Below are 27,991 nucleotides of genomic sequence, written 5' to 3'. Positions count from 1 at the left end.
TTTAAGCAAAAAGATGATATTATCAGTGTGTAATTAAATGCAATTAATATTTTGCTTGAAAAGACTTTCCATATAAATAAACTGCAGTTAGGAAATTCAGCCTTCATATTGTGGTGATTCAGGACATTTTGATCACAATAAACATATGTATTAAATTTATTCCAGATTTAATCTTTCAACCTTATGACTTATCAGACATTTAGGCAATGCAGACAGAACAAGGAAGGAGATAATGGTTGCTACCTTCATGGAGCTTACAGGTTAAGAAGTATAGGCTGTCTATCAAAAGGGAAGGAACAAGAAAAGGAGGAAGGCAGACTTGATGAATAAAAGACAAAGAAGGGAGAAAAAAAATTCAGAGAAAATGTTTGGTCCTTCAGAAATCAAGGCCGTTTGTTGAGCCAATTCATTCAGTCCCATGGTCAGTATGAGGAAAGTCAGTTGGCCTGATTGTCTGAATGGGCCTGAATATAGAGTCAAATATTGAATATAAGAAATCCATCTGAGAAAAACTATCCTGCAGGGTGCCTAAGTGGCTCAGTTGGTTAAGAGGCCAACTCTTGGTTTCAGCTCAGGTCATGATCTCAGGGTTGTAGGGTTGCGGGACCCATACCTGCCTTCGGCTCTGTGCTCAGCAGAGAGTCTGCTTCTCTCTCTTCCCCCTTTTCTCTGCTGTTCCCCCTGCTTGTGCTCATTCTCTCTTTAAAATGAATAAATCTTTAAAAAAAAGAAAAGAAAAAACACTATCCTGAGTGAGACTCAAGTTCTCTTGTTTACTCTTTGACAAGAAACTTCAAAAAAGAATGTGACCAAGGGAAGATTTTTAAAAAATGGACAATGGGCATTATTTTTATGGTAATTCAGACTACTTTAATACCAACTCTGCTTCTCAGTGATAACAGCTGCTCTAATGACTGATTTCATGCTGTTCTCACTGTTAAATATTATTCTAAAAGGCAATTGATAATATTCTTTTTTTTATTTTTAGTTTTTTTTAATTTTAATTTTTTTAATTTTTAAAAAAATTTTTTAATTTTATTTATTCATGATAGGCACACAGTGAGAGAGAGAGAGAGAGGCAGAGACACAGGCAGAGGGAGAAGCAGGCTCCATGCACCAGGAGCCCAACGCGGAACTCGATTCCGGGTCTCCAGGATCGCGCCCTGGGCCAAAGGCAGGCGCTAAACTGCTGTGCCACCCAGGGATCCCCAACTGATAATATTCTTATGAGCAAATACCTTTTCATATAGCTTAGGATATCAACATTATAAAAATATGTTAAAACTTTATAAAACACAAACTTAATAAATTGTTATGGTTTATTCTGTGATTAATTCGCTGGAATAATTTATGGGAACTCAAACTACTTTCTTACCCCTTTGGAAAAAAAAGTTGTAAATTGAGAGCTGTACTTTTAAACATTTAAAGATAAGGAACAATGGGTTTTCATATTTAAGGGTGAACTTGTTGGAAAAGTGAGCCCAGAGAGACTTAAGATTTTGGAACGGGCCACTGAATAGTGATTTTAAAATTTTATTATTATTATTATTATTATTATTATTATTATTATTATTATTTTAGAGAAGGAGGGAGGGGGGAAGGACAAAGAGATTGGAGGAGAGAGAATCTTAAGCAAGCTCCACATCCAGAGTGAAGCCCCAGGCGGAGCTCAATTACATGAACCTGAGATCATGACCTGAGCTGAAATCAAGAGTTGGATGCTTTACCAACTGAGGCACCCGAGTGCCCCTAAAATGTACAAATTGTTAAATTAAAATATAAGTATTAGGAGAGGTCCATGTTAAACAAAATCATTTTATTTTGTACACATTTTATTAATTTGTTAAGAGATTATGATTATTAGCTGATACTATAAGGGTATAAAAGAGAGGTGTAATAAGTCCCAAGGCAGGAAATTGAAGAACTTATTAATTTATTAATAACAAATAGATGAAGGCAGACCAGTTTGATAAGAAACTTAGAACACTAGTTAAGAGCAGGACTCCCCAAAGAAGCACAGGCTCTTTCTTGTCATGAGAGAGAGAAAAAGCAGAATTATCAGTTTAAAGAAGCACCAAGGCCCATTTCCTGACAATACAGCTATGACATGGAATATTGTGAATGCAGAAAAAGCCAATAAAGAAATGAATGGGAACATCTGAATTCCAGTGGCAAAAATGTGAGGGAGGAAACAGCACTCCATGCTTATTAATGAATTACCAATGTTTTTATTGTGCTTCATTATCCTGACAGCATAGCTCTATTTCCATGGATGATGAAGAACAAGGTTTAAAGTAGCCTTTTTTTTTTTTAAGATTTTATTTATTTATTTATCAGAGACACACAGAGAGAGGCAGAGACACAGGCAGAGGGAGAAGCAGGCTCCCCAGGGGGAGTCTGATGTGGGACTTGATCCCAGGATCCTGGGATCACGCCCTGAGCCAAAGGCAGACGCTCAACCACTGAGCCACCCAGGTGCCCCTAAAGTAGCTTAAACAAAGAACTGCCAGTGATTGGTCATACATTCGGAAAGTTTTGAAACCCAAGATAAATTTTTCATTTCTTTGGATTGGGTTCTGCGATGTCTCATATTAAAGAGAAGGCCCTTGGACTTCATCTAACTGGAAAGCAAAGGAAGCCATCTGAAGTGGTGCTAAAGCCAATGTCTATAGTGGTTCCCACTTCCATGAGGGCTTTGGAAGTGAAAAGATCTAAAAATGACTAGGAGCTATGACAGCATAGTCCAGGTAAATTTACCAGAGATACAGCATGCATGCAGTATTGAAAAAAAAAAAAACTTAGTCCCACATTAGTACCCACATTAGAGGTACTTAGTACCTCTATGAATTGACAGTTTCTCACAGACTAACCTCAAGGAAGTATCTTGTTCTTCTTGCCTTTCCCTTCCATGGTCCAGAAAGAAAGAGGGAAATATTGGGTATTTTACACCAAAACTTCAAAGTGAGAGTAATTTTTCAAAGTGTTTTTTTTTTTTAAGATTTTATTTATTCATGAGACACAGAGAGAGATAGATACACAGGCAGAGGGAGAAGCAGGCTCCATGCAGGGAGGCCGATGTGGGACTCGATCCTGGGTCTCCAGGATCACACCCTGGGCTGCAGACACCGCTAAACCGCTGAGCCACCCAGGCTGCACTTAAAGTTTTTAGTTAGTTAACATACAGTGTTATATTAGTTTTAGGTGTACAATATAGTGATTCAACAATTCCATACAGTACCTGGTACTCATCAGAAGTGCACTCCTTAATCAGTTTGGGTTTTTTTCTCTATAATTAAGAATCTGTTTCTTGGTTTGTCTCTCTCTTTCTCTTTTTCTCTCTCTATTTTCCCCTTTGCTCATCTGTTTTATTTTTTTTTATTTTTATTTTTTAGATTTTATTTATTTATTCATGAGAGACAGAGAGAGAGGCAGAGACACAGGCAGAGGGAGAAGCAAGCTCCATGCAAGGAGCCTGACATGGGACTCAATCCTGGGACTCCAGGATCATGCCCTGAGCCGAAGGCAGATGCTCAACCGCTGAGCCACCCAGGGGTCCTACCTCATCTGTTTTATTTCTTAAATTCCACATATGAATGAAATCATATATTTGTCTTTCTCTGACTTATTTTGCTTAGAATTATACTCTCTAGCCCCATCCATGTCATTGCAAATGGCAACATTTCATTTTTTATGGCTTAGTTGTATTCCATTGTGTGTGTGTACGTGTGTGTACGTGTGCGCACTCATGCACGCACGTGTGTAACATCTTCTTTATCCATTCATCAATCAGTGGACACCAGCTACTTCCATAATTTGACTATTGTAAATAATGTTGCTATAACAGAGGGGCAGATATCTCTTTGAACTAGTGTTTTTTGGTGTCATTTGGATAACTACCCAATAGTGTGATTGTTGGATCATAGGGTTGTTCTGTTTTTAAATTTTTGAGGAACCTCCATATTGTTTTCCACCAGTTTTCATTTCTACCAATAGGGCAAGGGGGTCCTTTTTCCCCTGAATCCTTGCCAACACCTATAGTTTCCTGTATTGTTGGTTTTAACTATTCTGACAGGTGTGAGGTGATATCTCCTTGTAGCTTTGATTTGCGTTTCCCTGATGAGAAGTGATGATGAGCATCTTTTCCTATGTCTGTTGGCCATCTGTATGTCATTTTTTGGAGACATGTCTGTTTATGTCTTCTGCCCACTTTTTAACTGGATTATTTGGGGTTTTTTTGGGGGGGTGTTCTTTAGGTTCTTTATATATTTTGGATACTACCTGTTAATTGGATATCTCATTTGCAAATATCTTCTTCTATTCCACAGATTGAGTTTCAGTTTTGTTGACTGTTTCCTTTGCTGTGCAGAAGCTTTTTTTTTAAATGTAGTCCCAATAATTTATTTTTTCCTTTTGTTTCTCTTGCCTCAGGAGATGTAACTAGAAAAAAAGTTGCTACAGCTGATGTCTGAGAAGTTATGCCTACTCTCTTCTAGGGTTTCTATGGTTTCAGGTTTAGGCCTTTTATCCATTTTGAATTTATTTTTATGTTTGGTGTAAGAAAGTGGTCCACTTTCATTGTCTTACATGTTGCTATCCAGTTTTTCCAACCCCATTTGTTGGAGAGACATTTTCCCATTGGATATTCTTTCCTGCTTTGTTGAAGATGAGTTGACCATATAGTTGTGGGTTTATTTCTGTGCTTTCTATTCTATTCCATTGATCTATGTGTCTGTTTTTGTGCTTGATACCACACTATTTTGATCACTACAGCTTTGTAATATAACTCAAAGTCCAGAACTCTGATAGCTCCAGCTTTGCTTTTCTTTTTCAAGATTGTTTGGCTTTTGGGGTCTTTTTGGTTCTAAGCAAATTTTAGGAATGTTTATTCTAAGTGTGCGAAAAATGCTGCCGGTATTTTGATGGGGATTGCATTAAATGTGTACACTTTTTCATATAGTATAGACATTTTAACAAAATTTGTTCTTCCAGTGCATGAGCATGGAATGTCTTTCCATTTCTTTGTGTCATCTTCAATTTCTTCAATCAGTGTTTTATAGTTTTCAGAATACAGATATTTCACCTTTTTGGTTAGGTTTATTCCTAGGTATTCTATTATTTTGGCACAGTTGTAATTGGGATAATTTTCTTAATTTCTTGTTCTGCTGCTTCATCATTAGTGCATAGAAATGCAACAGATTTCTATACATTGATTTTGTATACTGTGACTTTACTAAATTTGTCTATCATTTCCAGGAGTTTTAAAAAATATATATTGTTTATTTATTTGAGAGAGAGTACAAGCAGGGGAAGAAGCAGATTTCTGACTGAGCCAAGAGTCTGACACAGGACTTGATCCCAGGACCCTGGGATCATGCCCTGAGCCAAAGGCAGGTGTTTAACCCACCGAGCCACCCAGGAGCCCCATCTCTAGAAGTTTTTTGGTGGAGTCTTTGGATTTTTATTTATTTATTTATTTATTTATTTATTTATTTATTTATTTATGAGAGACACACACACACACAGAATGGCAGAGACACAGACAGAGGGAGAAGCAGGCTCCATGCAGGGAGCCCCATGTGGGACTTGATCCAGGGACTCCAGGATCACTCCCTGAACCAAAGGCAGACACTCAACCGCTGAGCCACCCAGGTGTCCCTCTTGGATTTTCTGTGTGAATTGTCATGTCATCTGCAAATAGTGAAAGTTTTATTTCTTCCTTATCAATTTAGATGACTTATTTCTCTTTGTTGTCTGATTGCTGAGGACAGGACAAGCAATGTGACAGTAATTTTTTAATAAGAAGCCTGCTCTTCCCCATCTCTCCCCCATATCTAGCCTTAGTTTCATGATAATTTATGTCTAAATCTCAGCAAATATTGATTTTCTCTGAAATTCTTAATATCTTTGTTGTAAAGAGTTACAAGTAAGTCTTGAACTTACTTCTTTTTTTATTTTTTTATTTTTTATTATTTTTTTATTTTTATTTTTTTGGGGTTTTTTAAATTTATTTTTTATTTTTTTGAACTTACTTCTTAAAGAAGTTATGCAAATCCACTCTTTCACCATCCCTCACATTAAGTGAAATCTTTACACAATTGGAACATCTCAAATGAAAGTACACAATGGGTTTTTCATAACATATTTCTTTCCAGTAACTCTAGTAAGGGAGAGCCGCTCCATATTGCTCCATTCATAATAATAGTTACATATCTATATAAATACTTTATAATCTGTCCTTTGCAACTTAAATGCCATGCAGGTAAAAGGTTCTCAGTGAAGGTCAGATATATGGAAAAACTTCATTTTATTTATTTAAAAATTTTATTTATTTATTCCTGAGAGACACAGAGATAGAGGCAGAGACATAGGCAGAGGGAGAAGCAGGCTTCCCGCAGGGAGCATGATGCAGGACTTGATCCCAGGCCCCCAGGATCACACCCTGAGCTGCAGGCAGATGCTCAACCACTGAATTGTAGCCACCCAGGCATCCCAGAAAAACTTGATTAATTCAAGTTTTACTTGTTTAGAAGTGTGATAAGTTAGTCTCATTGTACGCCTTTATTATGAACATGTTTACTAAATAAAATATTATATTAAAATATAAATGAAAAAATACTCAACTGAAAACGACTCTACTTATGAGATTTTTAAACTTTATTTATACTATTTTTCCTCTTTAAATGCAATTAGTGTTATTTACTCATTCGTTTCACAAATTAAAGCATTATAATTGGATGCTGTCTCAGAATGTTTAATTTCCACAACCTTCAGATTTTGTTTATAACTTATTTAAAACACATTTTTTGAACTATGTAATTGTTCAGTATAATTACGTGATGCTAAGAAATTTTTAAGAGGATATAAATGAGTATATTTTCCTTATTATACTCCCTTTTAAAAAATGATCTCCTTTTCCATAAACTAATGGCCACACATCCTGGTCTGTATTAGTCTAACATGCCAGCATGTCTCCTCAACCCACCTGTATCTTTATCTTTGTCATGTCAGTTAGACACTGCTAGGACATTAGGACCACCCCTGTAGTGATTGAGCTTTATGTCTGCCTTTCACAACTTCTTCCTCTTTTGGATATTGGTATCCATATCTCCTTTAGGAAACTTCTTCCATTTATAGCTCATGTGGATGGTGGTGTCTTTGCTTGAGCTCCTCAGAAAGCAGAACCTGAGGCAAATAGCTTATGTGCTACTACCTTATTAGGATGTGCAGTCCCAGGGACAAGCAGGGAAGGAAGCAGAGCCAATATAAGAATGTGCTATGAAGCTCTCCTCAAATAATTCATTTAAACAATTATCTTAGGAAAGTCTTCTCTCCTGGAGAAGAAAAAGGAAAGAATTTATCCATCAGCTTCCATCTCTTTTAGGTCAAAGCTTTGCCCTAGGCTACACAACCAGAATGATGGATCAAAAATTCAAATTCAGGAAGTCTGGCTCAAGAGCCCAAGCTCTTAATCACTTCACAAGATGCTCTTCTGAATGTTAGTGATAAGAGCTAAGAAGAAATAGAAGCAAAGATAAGGGTTAGGAGATGTGGGGGCCAGGTGATGCAGGACAGGATTTGGAATTTTTGATTGACCTGGAAGGCTTCATTGAGACGATCCTTGAGTTAAGACCTGTAGAACAAGCAGCTCTCTAGGGCAAGAGCATGCCAAGAAATGCAAAGAACCCAAAATGGTATCTTTGAGGAACAATGAAGTAAATATGGCAGCAGCAGTGTGAGTGAGGGGGAGAGTAATAGGAGATAAAATGAGAGAGAAAAGATGAGGTACAGATCATGCAGAGCCTTGTAAGCCTAACACATCACGTCTGATCATCTCTTCTCAAATTTTCTCTTCTTCCACAAATGCTTATATTTGTGACTGGCCATAGTATCCACCCAGTTGCTCAAACTACAAACCTGGGAGCAATGAATCCTTCCCTCTTTATATCCCCCCAATATCTTGTTTTGTTAATCCTTAAGTCTCGTACATACACTCTGTCCTGTCCTTTGGCCCTTCCTTTACTGCCCTAACTCCTACTGAGGCTTCAGCTCTGCTACAGGGCATTTCTAAGTTAGGTTCTCCTCCTATGTGGTCCCATCGCACCCACTATTTTGTTGCTGTTATAGTTACACTATGGTAATTGTCCATTTATTTCCTGGTAAGTTTCCGAGGATTTGCTGGAAATTCCTTGTGGAAGAGTTTGCTGTCTTGTTCAGTTTTATTTCCAGTGCCTACCACTGTGCCTGGATTAAACCATCAATTGATATTTAGAAAATGCATGTATTCATAAATAAATAAATGAAAGATACACAGTAAGGGAGTTCTGCAACTGAAACATGAAATTTGACTAAATTCTTTTGTCATCTCATTCTGGTTTCTGGAGAGTTCAAATGTATTCTTTGCCAAATAGATCGAGTTTAGCATAATACTATTTCAGGCTATTATAAAACCACTTTTCACACATTCTTCACATTAATTAAAGATAACTTCACACACAAGCAAAAAATATCCCAAGTTAATTCAGTCTTATCTTTTTAGTTTGATGATTCTCTGAAAGGAACTAAGTCTTTTATGTTGTAACACGACATGGGTTTTACACACATTTTAAAAACTACTAATCTTAAAATTGTTTTTTCTTACTTAAATAAAAAATCAAAATTGCCTGGAACATCTTAGATACCCAATACATTTTTTGATGAATGAATAAAAAAATTTAAAGGTGTAAGTTACGTGTTTAATGCTTTTTTTTTAAATCTAGGAATGACTCTTCTTATTTATCATCACATTATTTGTCATTTCTTTCTGAAGGAGTTTGATTGGCCAATAGAAGGACTGCTTATTCCAAACAGTCCTCCCATGAAGAGATCCACCTGTAAGACCCCGGAGGTGTGTGTCCCTGTGAGGCTTAGAGTTTTGCGGAATGGAGACAAGAATAAAAGCAGAGCCTTTGTTATTATTGGTCCAGACATCTCACCTGGACAGAAAAAGCAGTAAGAACAGCTTATTCATACTTCTTGTTTATAATTTCTATATATTTTTGTCTTCATTATGGTATGTTTCTGGGAGAATTCTATTTATTTTTAAAAAGGGCTCCCAGGGTGCCTGGGTGGCTCCATCGTCTGTTAAACACCCACCTCTTGATTTTGGCTCAGGTCATGATCTCAGGGTGGTGGGATCCTGAGATCGAACCCCGCCTGAGGCTCTCTGCTCAGCAGGGAGCTGCTTGAGATTCTCACTCTCCCTCTCCCTTTGCCCCTCCCCGTGCTCTCTCTCTTTCTCAAATAAGTAAGTCTTTAAAAGAAATAAACAAAAAATTAATAAATAAAAAGGGCCCCCATGTTAATATTTGGAGACAAAAATAGAGACTGAGATTTAATTAAAACTTGTCAGGAACTTAATTTTAATTCTTTTGATTGAGGCTAAACACGGAAGAAAATATTGAATTAGAAATGGGTAATTCTGATCAAAAAAAGTTCTAGGATCAATATCTATTTTGAATTAGCATTTTTGTTTAAGTTTTTTTTATTTTTATTTTTTATAAACAAATCTTTTTTAAAAATTATTTATTTATTTATTTATGATAGTTACACAGAGAGAGAGAGAGAGGCAGAGACATAAACAGAGGAAGAAGCAGGCTCCATGCACTGGGAGCCTGACGTGGGATTTGATCCTGGGTCTCCAGGATGGCGCCCTGGGCCAAAGGGATCCCTGTTTAAGTTTTACAAACGTATGTCAAAATAACTGAGTTCATAAATTGCTTTTTAAATATTATTGTGTAATTCCTCATTTGAATTATTATTGTACATTATCATTTACATTAAGATCTTTGGTATATTTAACAAGCAAATACAGTTCTCAAAATATAACTTCATATAATTTATATTTCTGCCTTGGAATAACATTTTAAAAGCTTATCATTCTCGAAAAACATCAATCTGCACTTTAGCTTATATGATTGGAATAAAATCTTCCCATATAGCCAATATTTCTCCAACATTGGAGAAAAATCACTTGCTGTATTTTCATTATGTTTTGTGACAAAAAAAATCATAGACCAGTGCAAAGCTGTGATGTAAAGAATGAGTTAAATACATTGTTTCTCATATTATTAACAGTGATATTACCTCCTGACCTTTCTTTTGAGATTTTTAGAATATTTGAGGCTGCTGATAATCGTTTAATATTACTTTCTTCACATTGATTAAATATACTTCATACATCGCTGAACAATGAGTAACATTCAGATCGGCTGTCCACTGAACTGCCTGTAAAGATGATAAAGTAAAAAATTAATCTTCAAAGTAAAGTCAAGCCTGAAATTGAAATCTTTGACGCATACATTTCATAATTAGCTCATTCTGCTAGATGTAAAATGTGAGGGTAATGCCCTTAAAGTAGCATATGACTTTTTTTTAAATCCAAAGTTAGCAAATAATTTTTGTCCCTTCCTACATTTATTTTTTTACACTATATCTTTCACTGGGGTTCAAAATTATATACAGATTTTATCTTTTCACATTAGTCTTTTAAAATGCATAGTTAAATCTGTAATCCAAACATAATTTGAGAGATTTGTTAATTTGGACAACTATTCCAGCAGAAAGTATGTGAAACACTCTATTATGTTCATGCAACAGTGTGCCCTAATTAATCAAATATTTGCTTTGTTCGCTACATGAATTAATTATTCCCCCAAAATTAAAGTACACTGGCATAGACTTGACACTAAATCTCTGCTAAATATACATTAATTTTTCTTGGTCAATTCAGAAAATTTTCTGCAGGATCATCAATAGCATTGGTTGCCCCCGAGCTGTATGTAAATACTGGTTAACAGAAGGTTCAAATGGAAAGAGTTTTGGGTAACATTACAGGACAGCTGTATTGCCGTGTTCCAGAAGACACTTTTCACATTGTATTCTATATGAATGGCATCCCAGAGTTGTACGAAGTAGAAGCCCTGCTGTGCTACTTTTCATATATCCAAGCTAAATATTTTCTCTTTCAGAAGAAATAAATGCTAATGACATGTAGGGGTACATTACTTGCATTAACTTGAAACTTATTTGTAAGAAGAAAGATAGTTGATCTATTTCGTGTCTTTACAAGCAAAATCAAGCTAGAATGATGAAATATAGATCCATTTTAACCAAATCCTATCCTGGTAAAATGCTGTCCTTGCGTTACTTAATAATTCATTCTAGACAGTTTTGAGGGAAATTTGTTGTTGCTGGTTCCTTTATCTACAAAGCCAAAGGAAGATCAAATATCTGATCATTATTACTTAGTCGATCATTACTCTTGGTCAGTAACAAGATCTTGGCAGTTAGTCTTGGATCGTGAATGTCAAACTCAAATGAATTAAAACTATTGTGATTTCCAAGTGAATTTCATTTCTCAGAATAGTAGTTAAACAAGGAGAATTTTATAAGTGATATTTTAAGGAATTGTAAGAGGAAAGGCTCAATCTGAAGCCACGTGATAAACTTTATATTAGTAAGTTCTGATCCCTGGACTCACTCAAGCACCTTACTATACCTTTTTTTTAAAATAAATTTATTTTTTATTGGTGTTCAATTTGCCAACATATAGAATAACACCCAGTGCTCATCCCATCAAGTGCCCCCCCTCAGTGCCCGTCACCCAGTCACCCCCACCCCTCACCCACCTCCCTTTCCACCACCCCTAGTTCGTTTCCCAGAGTTAGGAGTCTCTCATGTTCTGTCTCCCTTTCTGATATTTCCCACTCATTTTTTCTCCTTTCCCCTTACTATACCTTGTAAGGCCCTTTGTGAATTGTTCCTGCATACATAGAAAAAATGTTCTATCTCTTACCAATACTCTCTCCAATTCCTACTTTTAAACTCCTGCCACTTCCTGACACCTTCCACCCATCTTGAAGTAATAAGGGTGTTCCGAGAATGAGTTTGGTTTCATTTCTAGATGTTGACCCCAAACTGGACACTTCCCTACCCACCCATGAATTAGCTATAGCTTCTAGGTTCTCCTTTGCTCTGATCATTGTGGGCTTTCCCCCAGGATAGCTCCCATCATTCTGAGCTGTGATTATCTGCTTATGCTTCCATCCATGAGACAGAGAACAGGGATGATGTGTTATTCATCCATATATGTGCTTTCTGCTACGGTCTGGTCAGGGGACAGTGTGTCCTTATTAATCAAGTACTAAGCCGTTGTATTCACCTCAGGATATTGGGCCCACAGTAGGCCCTAAATTAGTACTTATTGAATTTATTCATTCATTCATCTATTTATTTATGACTAACTATACTAGATTACCATTTTTTGTGTTATTTATTCATTAACTATATTTGACCACTGTTTCTTTCATTTAATAAAATATGGAGATTCTAAAAGTATATCAGATAGTTTTCTAAAGTGAAAGTTTGAACAGATACATATTTCAATTAACATTTTTTCTATGATCATTATTAATCACTTTCTAGTTTTAAAATGTTTCTTTTAAGATTTTATTTATTGATTGATGAGAATACACAGAGAGGAGAGAGAGAGGCAGAGACACCGGCAGAGGGAGAAGCAGGCTCCATGCAGGGAGCCTGACGTGGGACTTGATCCCAGGTCTCCAGGATCACGCCCTGGGCTGAAGGCGGTGCTAAACCGCTGAGCCATCCGGCTGCCCTCTAGTTTAAAAATGTTTAGGCTTGCATTGATAACCTAAATAATAATAATAATATATGAATAAGCACATGAATATGAACATGTAAATAACACGTCACGGGCAAAATGAATGTAATCTCTGCATTTTCTTTAAAATTTATAAATTCACGTCTCAGGGGGTCAGTATTATTAGAAGAAGATTAAAATACTGAAAATTCATTTTCTTATATAAATTGTTCATAAAATAAATGTTTATAAAATTAATAATTTAATTGCAATAGCGTTTCAAATCTTTTTTTGAACTTTTATTTTTTAAAAGATTGTTTAAAATTCATTTACTTATTTTGAGAGGAAGAGAGAGAAAAGAGAGCAAGGGGAGGAGGGGCAGAGGGAAAAGGAGAGAGAGAATCCCAAGCCGACTCTGCTGAGCCTGGATACCCAGAGGGGACTCAACTTCAGGACCCTATGGTCACCATCTCAGCCAAAATCAAGAGTCAGACACTCACCTGACTGAGCCACTCAGGTGCCTCTGAAATCCTTTTTTTTAAAACAATAAGATATATTATTTTAAGACAAATTATGGTAAATTAGAACCTCATGATTTTTTCACATATTTATTTTTTTAATTTTTTTTATTGGAGTTCAACTTGCAAACATATAGCATAACACCCAGTGCTCTCCCATCAAGTGCTCCCCTCAGTGCCTGTCACCCAGTCATCCCAACCCCTGCCCACCTCTCCTTCCACTACCCCTTGTTCATTTTCCAGAGTTAAGAGTCTCTAATGTTCTGTCTCCCTCACTGATATTTCTCACTCATTTTCTCTCCTTTCCCCTTTATTTCCTTTCACTATTTTTTATATTCCCCAAATGAATGAGACCATAGAATGTTTGTCCTTCTCCGATGGACTTATTTCACTCAGCATAATACCCTCCAGTTCCATCCACGTTGAAGCAAATGGTGGGTATTTGTCATTTCTAATGGCTGAGGAATATCCCATTGTATACATAGACCACATCTTCTTTATCCATTCATCTTTCGATGGACACCGAGGCTCCTTCCACAGTTTGGCTATTGTGGACATTGCTGCTATAAACATCTGGGTGCAGGTGTCCTGCCATTTCACTGCATTTGTATCTTTGGGGTAAATCCCCAGCAGTGCAATTGCTGGGTCGTAGGGCAGATCTATTTTTAACTCTTTGAGGAACCTCCACACAATTTTCCAGGGTGGCTGCACCAGTTCCCATTCCCACAAACAGTGCAAGAGGGCTCCCCTTTTTCCACATCCTCTCCAACATTTCTTGTTTCCTTTCTTGTTCATTTTCCCCATTCTCACTGGTGTGAGGTGGTATCTCATTGTGGTTTTGATTTGTGTTTCCCTGATGGCCAGTGATGTGGAGCATTTTCTCATGTGCTTGTTGGCCATGTCTATGTCTTCCTCTGTGAGATTTCTGTTCATGTCTTTTGCCCATTTCATGATTGGATTGTTTGTTTCTTTGCTGTTGAGTTTCATAAGTTCTTTATAGATCTTGAATACTAGCCCTTTATCTGATATGTCATTTGCAAATATCTTCTCCCAATCTGTGGGTTGTCTTTTAGTTTTGTTGACTGTTCCCTTTGCTCTGCAGAAGCTTTTTATCTTTTTTTCACATATTTAAAGATGAAAGGTAATTGATAACATATACTGACATGTCAGTCAAATCTTGGATCATTTGTTTCAGAAATGTTAACGCTGAAAAGAAAAAGAATGTGGAAAACCACATTACTAAATATTCTGAAACAGAAACAACCCAGTCTGAATTTCATCAACTTTTGGAGAGGTAAATATTTACTATTGTAAATGCAAATATATTTTCCATTTTAACGCCTGAATAATTATGTATAACACATAATACAAAATACATACATATCTGCACAAGAAAGCTGTTGTTAATACAATGATCTTGGAATTTTTAATCTCTGAAATATATAAGCCATGTGAGTTTATGATACCAGTGCTAATTAATAAATTTTTGCCCCAAGGGTCAAGGGCTGGCAATTTCCCTTAGCTTCTGAACTACTAACTCTGTAAATATAGATTATTCCCATTTAAAAAAATATTTCACAATTGTACAGCACTTTTCTTCAGTTTACATTTGTTTGAATTGAAATCAGTAGTTATCTACTTTAGACCAATTTGTAAATGTCATCAACCCATATCATATTTGTGAAATATGTTATAATTTTCTTTTTTTTTTTTTTTTTTTTTTTTTTAAATTTTTTTTTTTAAATTTATTATTTATGATAGTCACACAGAGAGAGAGAGAGGCAGAGACACAGGCAGAGGGAGAAGCAGGCTCCATGCACCGGGAGCCCGATGTGGGATTCGATCCTGGGTCTCCAGGATCACGCCCTGGGCCAAAGGCAGGCGCCAAACCACTGCGCCACCCAGGGATCCCTGTTATAATTTTCTTTTGAAAACTACATTCCTACCAAAACAAGACTTATTCCCATAGAATTTGACAACCGTTTATAGGGAGAGCACCAGGTATAAACATTTTTTACAAAATATATCTTGTTGAATATGAGGGGGCAATCTTTACAGAATGTCAGGAAAATTATGCTAATTTTTATTTAATAATTCACTCCAGACAGTTTTGATGCTCTTTTCTTGGTCATGGTGGTTCTTCTACCTCCAAAGCCAGAGGAAGATCTAGTAGTATAACAAGGATTTTTTTTTTTTAAGATTTTATTTATTTATTCATGAGACACACACAGAGAGACAGAGACACAGGCAGAGGGAGAAGCAGGCTCCCTGCAGGGAGTCCATGCAGGACTCGATCCCAGGACCCCGGGATCACACCCTGAGCCAAAGGCAGATGCTCAGTCGCTGAACCCCCCAGGTGTCCCAACAAGCATTATTTTAAAATACTAAACATAGAATTGTTTTTGTTGATATTTGAAGTTGCAGGCAACATGGAGCACTGGAAAGACTGTTGGATTAAGAGTCAAGAGGATTGGTTTTAACCCCAGGTTTGCCATTAACTAACTGGAAAACTTCAGCAAAGCACTCCCTTCTCTGAGTCCCATTTTCCTCTATGTGAAACAGGATTGGATGAAGAGCTTAGAGGAGAGGAGGAAGGAACTTGATTCTCTTCAGTATCTGTTGTGTTCTGTCATGTGCATCAACTGGTGTTAGATATCCTGTTGGAGATTTAAAAAGGAGGCGCAAGCCGTTCCTTGCTCTCAGGAAACTCCTAACTTATTGGGAAGACAGCTTGCCTAAAACAGAAAGCCCCAGGGGGCAGTATTTAATTGTGCAGAAGTGAAAATGATCAAGGGATCATTTTTATACAGGACCGGGAAGGAGAAAGGACACGGTGAGGGGCAGCTGTTAGGGGAGGCCACATGGAGAAGAGAGAAAATGAGAGAGATATAAAAAGACAGAGATACAAAGCAAGAAGATGAAGAAAAGAAGAAAGCATGTATCCATAGCTTCTGTAGATTTTGCTACTGTTCTGAAATAACTGGACGGATGTGGAGGTGCTCCTGGGATGGGTGTCCTGGTGAGTGATTAGAGCAAGGATGTCTCTACTCTTACAGAGATCTACAGACCTAGGAGAACACAGTTGCTCCCTCCTACCCCTGCCCTTGTCTCCCAGGGCACCCCAGTGGTACTGAAATACCCTCAAGGTACCACCAGCTCCACTTGCCACTCCTCCTCCTTCTAGTCCTGAAAAAGCACAGAGCTAAGACTCCACTTTTCTGGACTCCCCATAAATCTGGGTGGGCCACGTGGTTGCTAGTCCTCACCTCTGGTGTGCAAGTCAGAGGATCTTATTTCTGGGACCTTTGCCTCCACGTAATGGAGAAATCCTGGACCACTTGCTCAGCACTTCAGCTTCAGTCCTCTCACTCTGTAAATGGATTACTCTTTGCTGATGGCCTCGTGGGAGGCCATACAATGTTGTGAAGGACTCAGATTTAGGTTTGGATTTCAGCTCTCCTACTTGCTAGCTATGCAATCTTGGGCAAGGAAATTAATCTCCAGGCTGAGTTTCCTCATCAGTAAAATGGGCCTCTCAGAAATGATGTGAGAATTAAGTGAGAATAGACACAAAATTCTTGCAGTGCTTGATCCATTTGAATAATGTGTCGCTGACTCTTTATGTGCCAGGCAATTTACAGATATCCACACATTTAATCTGTAAAATATCACTGTGAGATAAATACTACTATATCTATCTTTTACTGATGGAGCAATCAGAGAAATTAAGTGACTTTTTCAAGGTTACACACCCAGAACAGGGAGCTAGAGTTTGAACCCAGACAATCTGATTCCAGAGTCCACCTTCCTTATTAGCACTTAACAGCCAGTTCTTTTCTTCTCTCTCCATTATGTTGACTGGCATGTGAACAAGTTGGAGGAATTAAATAGAGAGGAAAAAGCTTATCCCAATCCTCTCTAACCCACCTACATGGACCAATTAAATTCAGCACTATTAAACCAGGGTTTCAAAAAAGGAAGGGAGATTTACCAACCACCCATTCTTTCTCTTCTCCCACTCGTTGTCTTAAAACAGGATACTCCCATAGTCCAAATGTTCTCCAGGAAAATGTGAGTGGGATTATATATGATAATGGTAACTCTTCTTAGGTCATGCTATAACAGCCTGGACCCACAAAGATATCCATTTAGGGAAAGTAGAAGGAATCAGGTTCAGTCTTTGGGCAGCAGGGAAAGAGAATCAGGCATGTCTTGTGGCTGGGGGCTCAATCTTCTTATAGTTCCTACCCACAACTCCCCAACAACTCTTGTGGATGAGAGCCTCTGCTGGTCCATCAGCTTTCAGAGTTGTGACACGAGAGGCAGAGACTTAGTTCCCACTGGCTTGTTCCCTTCTAAGACCTCTCAGAGAAATGAAGGGCCTAATTATTTGCTCAATTGCTTTATCCCATCTAAGGAAATATAATTGAGAAATATTCTTCATATAGCTTAGTCTTTCTGATTAGCATAAAGTCACTTCTAATTCTCTTAGTATAGATAGTACATTCTAATATAAAATATATTTAGCAAGAATCTTCACTTTCCTTGTTCCAAAGGTAGGATCATGTCCACAGTCTTCTTACCAGCCCCATCACCTTCCTTTACCCCTCCTCCCTCTACCCCTACAATTCAGCCCTTTTACTGCTACCCTGAGCTGGCCATTTAGCTTCAACCCATCGTCCACCTTTCTGACAGTTACCTTTCTAAAGAGCAGATCTGATAATTCCACCCCTCTCCTCACCTACCTTCAATGACTTCTTGCTCTTTATGGGATTGAGGACAAGTTGATTAGCCTGTTATCTTAAGTGTTTTCCATGGGTTTCTGTATTCTTTGCCAGTTTCATCTGGCTCCTGCTCCATACACTCAGGTCTGACCATACAAAACTTCTCTAGGTTCTCTAGGTTGACAAACTTCTCTTCTTGACAAACTCCTATTCACCTGAAAAGGCCCAACCCAAATGTCACTTCCTTGATAAGGGAGGAAGTATTGTTCTGTTTTTTCTGTGTTTTCACAACACCCTGGCCAGGTGTCTATGACAGCTTCCACTCCTTCTTATTATACTGCAGTTGCCGACCTATCTCTTCCTTGACTAGAGGCTCCTCAGGGAACAAGAAAAGAGTATCATTCATTTCGATATCCACAGGGCAGGCCAAATGCTTGTTTGGGGCTTGCAGGTGGAAATCACTGTTTAATGTTAAATTAGGCTAAAAATTCCTGTTTGAAAGGGAGTTAAAGGGCTAGAGAAATCGCTTCTAATGGAGGGAGGTAAGAACCTGCTTGGTGATGGACATGACTCTGGGGAAAGAGTAGGACTTGAACAGAAAAAGTCAAGCAAAGTGTTTTAGGTAGAAGGAAGAGCAAGAGCAAAGGAACATCAATCGAAAGTGTGGGCGTATTGCAGAGTCAATAATCCATAATGATATGCCTACTTATTTGTTGATCATGCCTGATGCTGTATGAAGCACTTTTCAAAATCAGCCTTTAAATTCATCAAACTCTTAGAGGAGAACACAGGCAACACCCTTTATGAACTTGGCCACAGCACCTTCTTGCAAGATACAACTATGCAGGTAAGGAGAACAAAAGCAAAAATGAATTATTGGGACTTCATCAAGATAAGAAGCTTCTGCACAGCAAAAGAAACAGTCAACAAAACTAAAAGACAACCTACAGAATGGGAGAAGATATTTGCAAATGACCTATCAGATAAAGGGCTAGTATCCAAGATCTATAAAGAACTTATGAAACTCAACAGCAAAGAAACAAACAATCCAATCATGAAATGGGCAAAAGACATGAACAGAAATCTCACAGAGGAAGACATAGACATGGCCAACAAGCACATGAGAAAATGCTCCACATCACTGGCCATCAGGGAAACACAAATCAAAACCACAATGAGATACCACCTCACACCAGTGAGAATGGGGAAAATGAACAAGAAAGGAAACAAGAAATGTTGGAGAGGATGTGGAAAAAGGGGAGCCCTCTTGCACTGTTTGTGGGAATGGGAACTGGTGCAGCCACCCTGGAAAATTGTGTGGAGGTTCCTCAAAGAGTTAAAAATAGATCTGCCCTACGACCCAGCAATTGCACTGCTGGGGATTTACCCCAAAGATACAAATGCAGTGAAATGGCAGGACACCTGCACCCCAATGTTTATAGCAGCAATGTCTACAATAGCCAAACTGTGGAAGGAGCCTCGGTGTCCATCGAAAGATGAATGGATAAAGAAGATGTGGTTTATGTATACAATGGAATATTCCTCAGCCACAAGAAATGATGAATACCCACCATTTGCTTCAATGTGGATAGAACTGGAGGGTATTATGCTGAGTGAAATAAGTCCATTGGAAAAGGACAAACATTCTATGGTCTCATTCATTTGGGGAATATAAAAAATAGTGAAAGGGAATAAAGGGGAAAGGAGAGAAAATGAGTGAGAAATATCAGTGAGGGAGACAGAACATGAGAGACTCTTAACTCTGGAAACGAACAAGGGGTGGTGGAAGGGGAAGTGGGCAGGGGGTTGGGGTGACTGGATGATGGGCATTGAGGAGGGCACTTGACGGTATGAGCACTGGGTGTTATGCTATATGTTGGGAAATCAAACTCCAATAAAAAAATATACAAAAAAATCCAAACAAGTTAAAAGAAGATCTCAGTTAAAATTTCAAAAAAAAAAAAAAATCAGCCTTTAACCGTCACTGAAACCCTGGAAGATAAGAAATTGAGGCTTAGAGAGGTTAAATAATGTGTTCAAGCCCCACAACTTAGATAGAGGGAATGAGGCTCCAAAGGAATCTGATGGGCTCCAAGGCCTACCTCTTGACAATCTCACAGGTCTGCAGCAGGAGTAGGCTTGAATGATCCAGACCCTTGATTTCTCAGATTTTCTCTCTTCTCTGCTGGAAGCCCTCTATCTACAAGCTCAATTTTTGTGTCTCTTATTACAGGTGCACTGAAATTTTAAATTTACCTTCTGCAGCTCGGAGATTGTTCGATGAAAAGGGAAGGGAAATCTTTGCCCTAAAAGACATTCAAAGGGATGAACTGGTAAAGACATGAATGTGAAACTAGAAATATTAGTATGTGCATACAACTAAAGGACAAATGTTTTAAAATACAAGAGCTCAAACACTAACTGCTTCCCCCCCTTATTTTCTCTCAGAGTTAGCCTTATTCAGCAACCCTCAGAAAGTCATACTAATAGCTAGCTGTGGAAAACTACTGTCATGCATGATTTTCAGGGCTTTCTAAGAATGCACTCATTTAAAGCTCATCACAACCCTATGAGATGGATGCTCTCATGATCCCCCCCTCTTTATAAATGAGGGTGGAAACTAGACAAGACCAGATTATTAAGCACTTGTGATTACTGTCTCCTACTCTGAAGGAGGTAGATCCTCTCCTCTTTTTGAGGACTTCAAAATGTAGTTGTGTAGTGATTTCTTACTAAGTGATAATTTCACTCTTTCAGAAAATAAATTCTCTCTAGTGTTTTACACAGCCTATTTGGGTGGCTGGAGAAGACTGAGAAGAAGGACTTTAGTGGCCAACCCTTATTCCCATTTATGGAAGTTGAAGCATCAGCTCGAAAAAAAAAAAAAAAAAAACCTGCCTGCTGATGCCTGAGAATTGTGCTCACACCATATTATCAGAACTCAACTCGGGCTCCTAATGTAAAGACCACTTGAGCGAGTCTTAAACTGCAGTAGTTTAAGTTTCTGATGACTAGTATCAGAAGCAGCATGGCAGAGGGAAAGTCTGTGTTCTTGGAATCTGGTAGATTTTTTTGAATTCCAACACTATCACTTCTAAAGTTTGAGTTTGTTGGTTTTTAATTTTTTTCTTTGCTTTTACTGCTGTGTTTATTCACTGTGTTATTTAAGAAAGAATTCCATATAGATCACAGTAAGACAGATGATACAAAAGGATAGATTTAACGTAAAGATAAGGAGATGAGGCCACCAAGGTGAAAGGGTATGAGCAGAAAAAAAGAGGGGGGGGGTTGGTATGAGTGAAAGGAAGATAAGATGGAGTCAGGAGTGATTGCTAGAGGATCCTGTATATTTGTTGGAAGCAAACCTGTCACTGTTCTGAGCAGCCAACACAGAGACAGAAACATCAACAGTTACATGATCAAGTATGTCCAGAGGAAAACAAGGAAACCTGTTATTCAAGAAGAAGACATTTTTAAGGAAGTTTTCCCTGAGCTGTCACACAGGGAATGTGTGTGATCACCAGTGTGGGGCCACGGAAGAGCACTGTCATTTTTTTTTTCCTTCTTACTGAGTATTCTCAATATATCACTCTATTTTTCTTCAGAGAAACACAAAATCATTAAAGAAATAAACATAAGCAACATGAGGAACAGGTATCATCCATAACCTCAGCAGCTAGAAATAACCACATTAACATATTACAAGTTCATTTTACCAGTGGTTTTGTCAAACTTTTTCTGTAAAAGGGCAGTTGCTAAATATTTACAGACCATGTAATCTCTAATGAAACATCAGCTCTTGCACAAAAGCACAAAAGCAGTCACAGACAGCATGTAAGTGAATGGGCATAACTGTGTTCTAATAAAACTCTATTTACACAAACAGGCAGCAGGCCAGATTTGGGCCTCAGCCACAGTTTACAGAGCCCTAATTTATACATACCTCCCCTTCCTCCCTCCTGCCCTCCTTCCCTCTTCCTTCCTTCTTTCCTTCCTTTAAAAAATTATTTTATAAAACTTTATTTTGAAAAAATTATAGATTTACAGAAAGTTGCAAAGATAGTATGGAGAAATACTTTTTTTAAAAAAAATAAAACCTTCGAGATCCTTTGAAGTTGTTACATTTATCAATAGTTTTGCCTTTATCACGGAGTATTAGTCCATGGTGTCACAGTTTGTTTAACCATTTGCCTATTATAGGACATTTTGTTTGTACTTTTGGCTGGTTTTTGTTATTACTAATAAAGCTGCTGTGAACAGTTGTACATGGGATCAGAGACTCATTTCTTTGCTAGGTATATGTTTCATGTGGAGAACATTGGATCAATCCTGATGTGTCCATTGCTCAGCAAAAGAAGCAAATCTTCCTGAGGAACTTAGCATCAGATATTTCTAAAATTCAAACTTTCTGCAGTATACATAAGATAGAGGGTAAGCATTGGAATTATTTACCATAATATGTATGGCCAAAATTAAATGCTTGATACTGATTTTTAAGAAAAATTAAGTTTGTTTAAGTAGATTATATTTCATCCCTATATCCTGCTGTTTAGCCCTTTAGACTAAAATTTATATATTTAATAGGATTGCATATTTTAATTCATACACTTTGGACATGTAAAAAAAACATAATTTATTTTGTCTTTAACAAATCAGGTCTTCTTCATTTTCCATTAAGGAAAACATAAAATGTCCAGTTAGGTTTAGATTTTGCCTCACCCATTAATTTATAGAGTCCCTTTAGGGAAAGCTTTCAGATTTCCTAGTCCCCAGAGTCTCCCTTTAGTTCCTTTCTCGGATAGAAAGGAAAAACATGGGCTACAGAGGCTCTTGCTTTCTAGGTCTTGCTGGCTGATGTCCATGGCTGGGTGACTGTGTTCCATTCCTTTGGCCCAGATAATGCTTTGGGCAGGTGATGCTTCCTGCCTGACTCAGACTCTCCTCTGCTCCCTTTGGCCCCCTGAAGCTTGGCTGTGGCTGAGTGGTCATCTCTGAAGTCCTTTATTACAGGACTCCTTCACCCCTCCTTGGTGACAACTTCTGGAAAGCTCTTCAGCATGACTCCCAGCAAATCTTGGGTCATGGCTGCATCTCTCAGAAACCAAATCCAGGCTGACTGGCTGTGCCTCAGATTGGAATGGTGAAGACAACTTGAGTGGTGACTTGCCACAGCGTTCTGAACGATGAACAATGTCCTCAGTGTTTCCTTGGTGTAGCTTAGATACCTGAAGTGAAGCCTATAGGGAGAATCATGACATCCAGTGCTGTTTTTCTGCCTTCCTCTATCTTCTGCCTCAAATTCCCTCGGGTCCAGAAATGGTGGGTTTTCTGTAAGTCAACCTTGAGGTTAAAGGTTTGATATGCTAAATGCAAGCTAACAGCATTTAGAAAAATCCTAAATCATGGTAGTGTCATCTTGCTTTACAAGGCCCTTGTCTTCTGGCAGTATGCTATGCATGAATGTAAAAAATATTTTTGTACATTTGTCTTCCTTTGTAACATTTCTCATCAACTAATGATCTTCCTTCTTCCCTTAAGGCTGCCCCAGGGGCAGCCCCGGTGGCACAGTGGTTTGGAGCCACCTGCAGCCTGGGGTGTGATCCTGGAGACCTGGGATCGAGTCCCACATCGGGCTCCCTGCATGGAGCCTGCTTCTCCCTCTCCCTCTGCCTGTGTCTCTGCCTCTCTCTCTCTCTCTGTCTATGAATAAATAAATAAAATCTTTAAAAAAAAAAAAAAGGCTGCCCCAGGAACTAGGGCAAAGATCCTATACATAGAAGGTCAAAAAAGAAAATCATTAATATAATTTAAAACATTTCCCTATTACATATAGTAATTAGTGACATTAGTGAATGTTATACACTAAGTTTTCCATGTGTCTTTCAAGGCATTAGGGACTTCCACTGAGGAATTTGGGATTCTAGATAATGGTCTAGAGATATATATCTAAATAATATGCCCATTGAAATGGTTAGAATTTATAATACCTAACATTTTTTGGAAAGACCTATTTTTTTTAGTACTTTTTTTCCTCTTAGGCATTTCTAAAATTGAAAGGTAATTGAAATATGATACTATATTTGTTTCAAGCATATAACATAGTGATTTGATATTTATATACATAATGAAACGGTCACTGCAATAAATCTAGTTACTGTTTGTCACCATACAAAGTTATTACAATATTATTGACTATATTCCCTATGCCAAACATTATATCCTCATGTCTGTTTTTTTTAATAACTGGAAGATCATTACTTCTTAATTCCCTTCATCTATTTCATCCATTCCTCTACCCTTCTGACAATTATTGGTTTATACTCTGTGTCTATGGATCTGTTTCTGTTTTGTTTTGTTTTATGTGTTTTGTTTTTTAGATGCTACATGTTAGTGAAATAATACACAATAATATGTATCTTTCTCTGTCTGACTTATGTTACTTAGCAAAATACCCTCAAGTTTTCTTCATTTTGATGCAAATGGCAAGATTTCATTTTTTATGACCGAATAATATTCCATTACATATATACACCACTTCTTTATCCATTCATCTGTTGATGGATATTTAGATTGTTTCTGTATTTTGGCTATTGTAAGTAATCCTGTGATGGATATAGGGGTGCATATATCTTTCAAAATAGTGTTTTCATTTTCTCTGGATGAATATCTAGAGGTAGAATTGCTAGATGATAAGATTGTTCTATTTTTAATTTTTTGAGGAACTTCCATACTCATTTTTGTACTGGGTGTACCAATTGTACATCACCAAAGTACACGAGGGCTCCCCTTTCTCGATATCTTTATTTTTTTGATAATAGACACTCTGATGGGTGTGAGGTGACATCTCACTGTGATTTTGACTTGGTTTGATTTGTGTTTCCCTGATGTTTAGTGATGCTGAGCATCTTTTCATGCGTAGGTTGGCCATCTGTATGTCCTTTCTGCAAGAATATCTGTCTATTCAGGTCCTCTGCCCATTTTCTAATCAAATTGGTTTTAGATATTGAATTTTATGAGTTCTTTGCATATTTTGGATGCTAACCCCCTATTTTTAGTACTTTTGACTGGAAATATCTCAGGAGGAAAGAATCTACAAATTTTAAGTGAAATCCAATTTATTAAAGAGCAACTATCAACTACACTTAGCATGTATTCTCTTAGACCAAATAGTTGAAAACTGTCTGCATTTTTACTTTAGCATGTGTTTCCAAATTCCTGGTGTTCTGCAATCATAACTGATATGTCCTTGCAATTTGCACATTTCTGCTCAGCTCTTGTTTTAGAAGTCCAAAGTGACATTGTGTCTGGAGCCAAGCTTGCTGTGCATAAACCTGTAGCAATTTTTGGAGAAGAGAAGCAAATTAGAGGACCAAAGGAAAAGCAAATGCAAGAAAATGCTTTAACAACGGAAAATGCTTCCAGTGAAATTCTGTAAGTAAGCAGCATGGCCAGAAAAGCTACCTGGTTCCTATTTGAACTCAGCTCATTAGCTCAATAACAGCACAGAGCCCATGCAGGGAACCCACACCACATTTGTGAAATGAATGTCAGGTGAAGAGCTAGTATTTAATTAGTTTTCTGGCAAAAAGATAGAGCTGGAGCTTCAATATTCAGCCATCACAATGATCTACTTTCAGTAATTTTATTATTATATTACTATTTTTAAAAGACTGGAATTTGGGAATTGCAAATTATTTGAGGAATCTATCATGTTTTGCTTCCATAAATGTCGACTCCAGGAACAATTAAATTAATATAGTTTCAAGCTGGACTCATGTTAACATACAGTCGTCATCCTGGGTCACTGAAGTAGTTCCCTGATTGGTCTCTATCTCTCTTTTCTCTCTCTTCCAAATCACCTCGAAGTTCTAACTACAGACAATTATCCTTTTAAAACATACTCCTTTTTATACAGTTCTTCAGTGGCAAAACATACTCCTTTTTATACAGTTCTTCAATGGCTACCTATTGCAGATAGAAAAAATATTTAGTCTGGAATCACAAACTCTTCTGATCCGAGTCCAGGCCTGTCACTGACCCTCATTTGCACCTCCATGCCCACCTCCACTCTACACTTTTTCTTCCTGACACATGAACTGAGCTCCAGCTTGGCCACCACAAGCTGCTACTGAATGTGGCATATTCCCTTTATGCACTGTTGCAGGCCTCTGGGCCACATATTTGTTTCTCTCCGTCTGAAGTGCCTTGACCTGCCTGGTACTCCTCTTTGGATGACTCTTCATTATTGAAATCAATCATGGTAATGATCGTACCTGATTATGTGCTTATCACTTCCCTCCCGGCTCTCCCCACGACCACCACCAGCCTGGGAATTCCTTGAGGGCAAAAACTCTTGTCATGCCTGTTCTATGAAGACTAGGGTAGCTGACTTTAACCATCATTTACTGAATACATGAAGGAATGACTGAATGAGTCTCCAAATTCTACAACCATATACAGCTAGTCAACTACCATTGCGATAACAGTGAAAATCAATTTATATATCTTTTGAAACTGTTTTACAAACCATTTTAAAAGAATGCTTCTATCCTCTATTATAAGAATATCAAACTCTTATTTTAGAAAACAAACCCCCTCATTTTGATGAGTGATCCATCTGGTCTCAAGTCCTGACACTAACGGAGGTACTGAAAGGCCTTTTTCAGAGAGAAACAATTTGGCCCACATGTTATATTTCTCAATGGCTAGAGAATTTCTGAAGAATGTATCATTTGGCTCCTGACTTATTAGACTGCACATGGAAAAAAAAAAGTAAACAGTAAGAAAAAAAGAAAGAACATCTTTGACAGCAAAGATCCACATTGTTCTAATTTCTAGGTATCATCAAGGCCTGGCGTTCTTGAGGTAAAAGTGATGATGTCCACTCAGAACGTAAGGCAGGAATCTCCTGGACATTCTAGCAGGCACTTTTGATCTTATCTTCTGTTGAATAGTCGTAGTAACAGGAAGATCACTATTCCGCAAGGCAGCCCATTCTAATGTTGAAATTATTTAGAACATCTCCATCCTATGGTCTCATTTGTTTCTCTGTTTATACTCATTCCTCTTCTACTTTAAAATCCTTAAAATATTCAAAGTTCACCATCATCAGGCTACTGGATTATCTCTTTTCCAGGCTAACTTTCACTTGTTCTTTGAACCACTTCTGATGACTCAATCCTAAACCATCATATATTAGAGAGTCACTTTAAGATTTCCCCAGGATTTCTTAGATATATTTGTCTGGAAGTTTTACATATTTGAAAAGTGGGATGATTTAAGGAGGGATATCCATAAAGCAAGGGGGTAAACATAGATCTAGAAGGAACCCTTTTGATAGTTTGGTTCTGTGTAAAGACTTTTGGTAATAAAAATAAAATGGAAAAGAAACTCTGGGAGCACTCACCTCAACTGTTTGTGAAAGAAAAGGCTTTTTAAGCATGTAGCTCACGGACAACTTTCTCATTACAGGCAGGCCCTGCCCACTTCCTAAGCCTCTTCACATACCTTTCTCATTCCCTGCATACCTGTCACATCAGTGTCTTTCTGTTCCTCAACTGAAGCAAGCATATTCTTGCTTCAGAACCTTTCCATTTATTCTCTTTGCCCAGAATGCTCTCTCTCTAGAACCTCACATGGTTGGCTCCTTCCCATTTTTCTGGGTCTCAACTCAAACATCATCTCTCAGAGGAGCCTCTCTGACTCCACTGCTAAAGTAGACCCCACCCCACCCTGGCTAATTTCAATCACAATATCTTGTTTTATTACACTCATGACCCTTATTTATTTATTCATTGACTTGTCTGTCATCTCTCCTCTGCCCACTAGGATGTAAGCTCCATAAACCCTGAGCACTTACCTGTTTTGTTCATCACTGTATCCTCAGCAGTTAGGACTCTGTGCCTATCATATAGCAGATGTTCAAGAAACATCAGTTAAAGGAATGAGTGACTAACTGTGGAATGATTAGTTTATTTAAAAAGGGCTGCTCTAAAGTGGCTTGACTGTACTTCATTTGCCTGGAAGCCAAAGAGCATACCAATAAATTCCATGTGAGAAAATTCTTCTCTTCCATGGGAGAAGAATCTTGTTTACACCTTGCTGAATGT

The 27,991-nt window shown here is 37.8% G+C and overlaps 1 protein-coding gene across 5 annotated transcripts in view; it reads left to right on the top strand.

Annotated features, from left to right (window-relative positions):
* The window catches only part of DCDC1 (doublecortin domain containing 1), a 455,963-nt gene that overhangs the window by 371,257 nt on the left and 56,715 nt on the right, over positions 1–27,991 (top strand). For 3 of the 5 annotated variants that reach the window (XM_072759029.1, XM_072759030.1, XM_072759031.1), the window contains 5 exons: positions 8,807–8,988; positions 14,354–14,452; positions 20,116–20,215; positions 22,178–22,313; positions 25,154–25,313. In XM_072759029.1, the coding sequence (XP_072615130.1) occupies positions 8,807–8,988; positions 14,354–14,452; positions 20,116–20,215; positions 22,178–22,313; positions 25,154–25,313 (677 nt within the window). The remainder of the gene's footprint in view (positions 1–8,806; positions 8,989–14,353; positions 14,453–20,115; positions 20,216–22,177; positions 22,314–25,153; positions 25,314–27,991) is intronic. The other 2 variants (XM_072759033.1, XM_072759032.1) reach the window with 1 other exon arrangement.

The sequence above is a fragment of the Vulpes vulpes genome, chromosome 5, assembly GCF_048418805.1.
Source record: "Vulpes vulpes isolate BD-2025 chromosome 5, VulVul3, whole genome shotgun sequence".
Taxonomy (NCBI): Eukaryota; Metazoa; Chordata; class Mammalia; order Carnivora; family Canidae; genus Vulpes; species Vulpes vulpes.
This window is presented reverse-complemented; position numbering and strand designations above follow the sequence as displayed.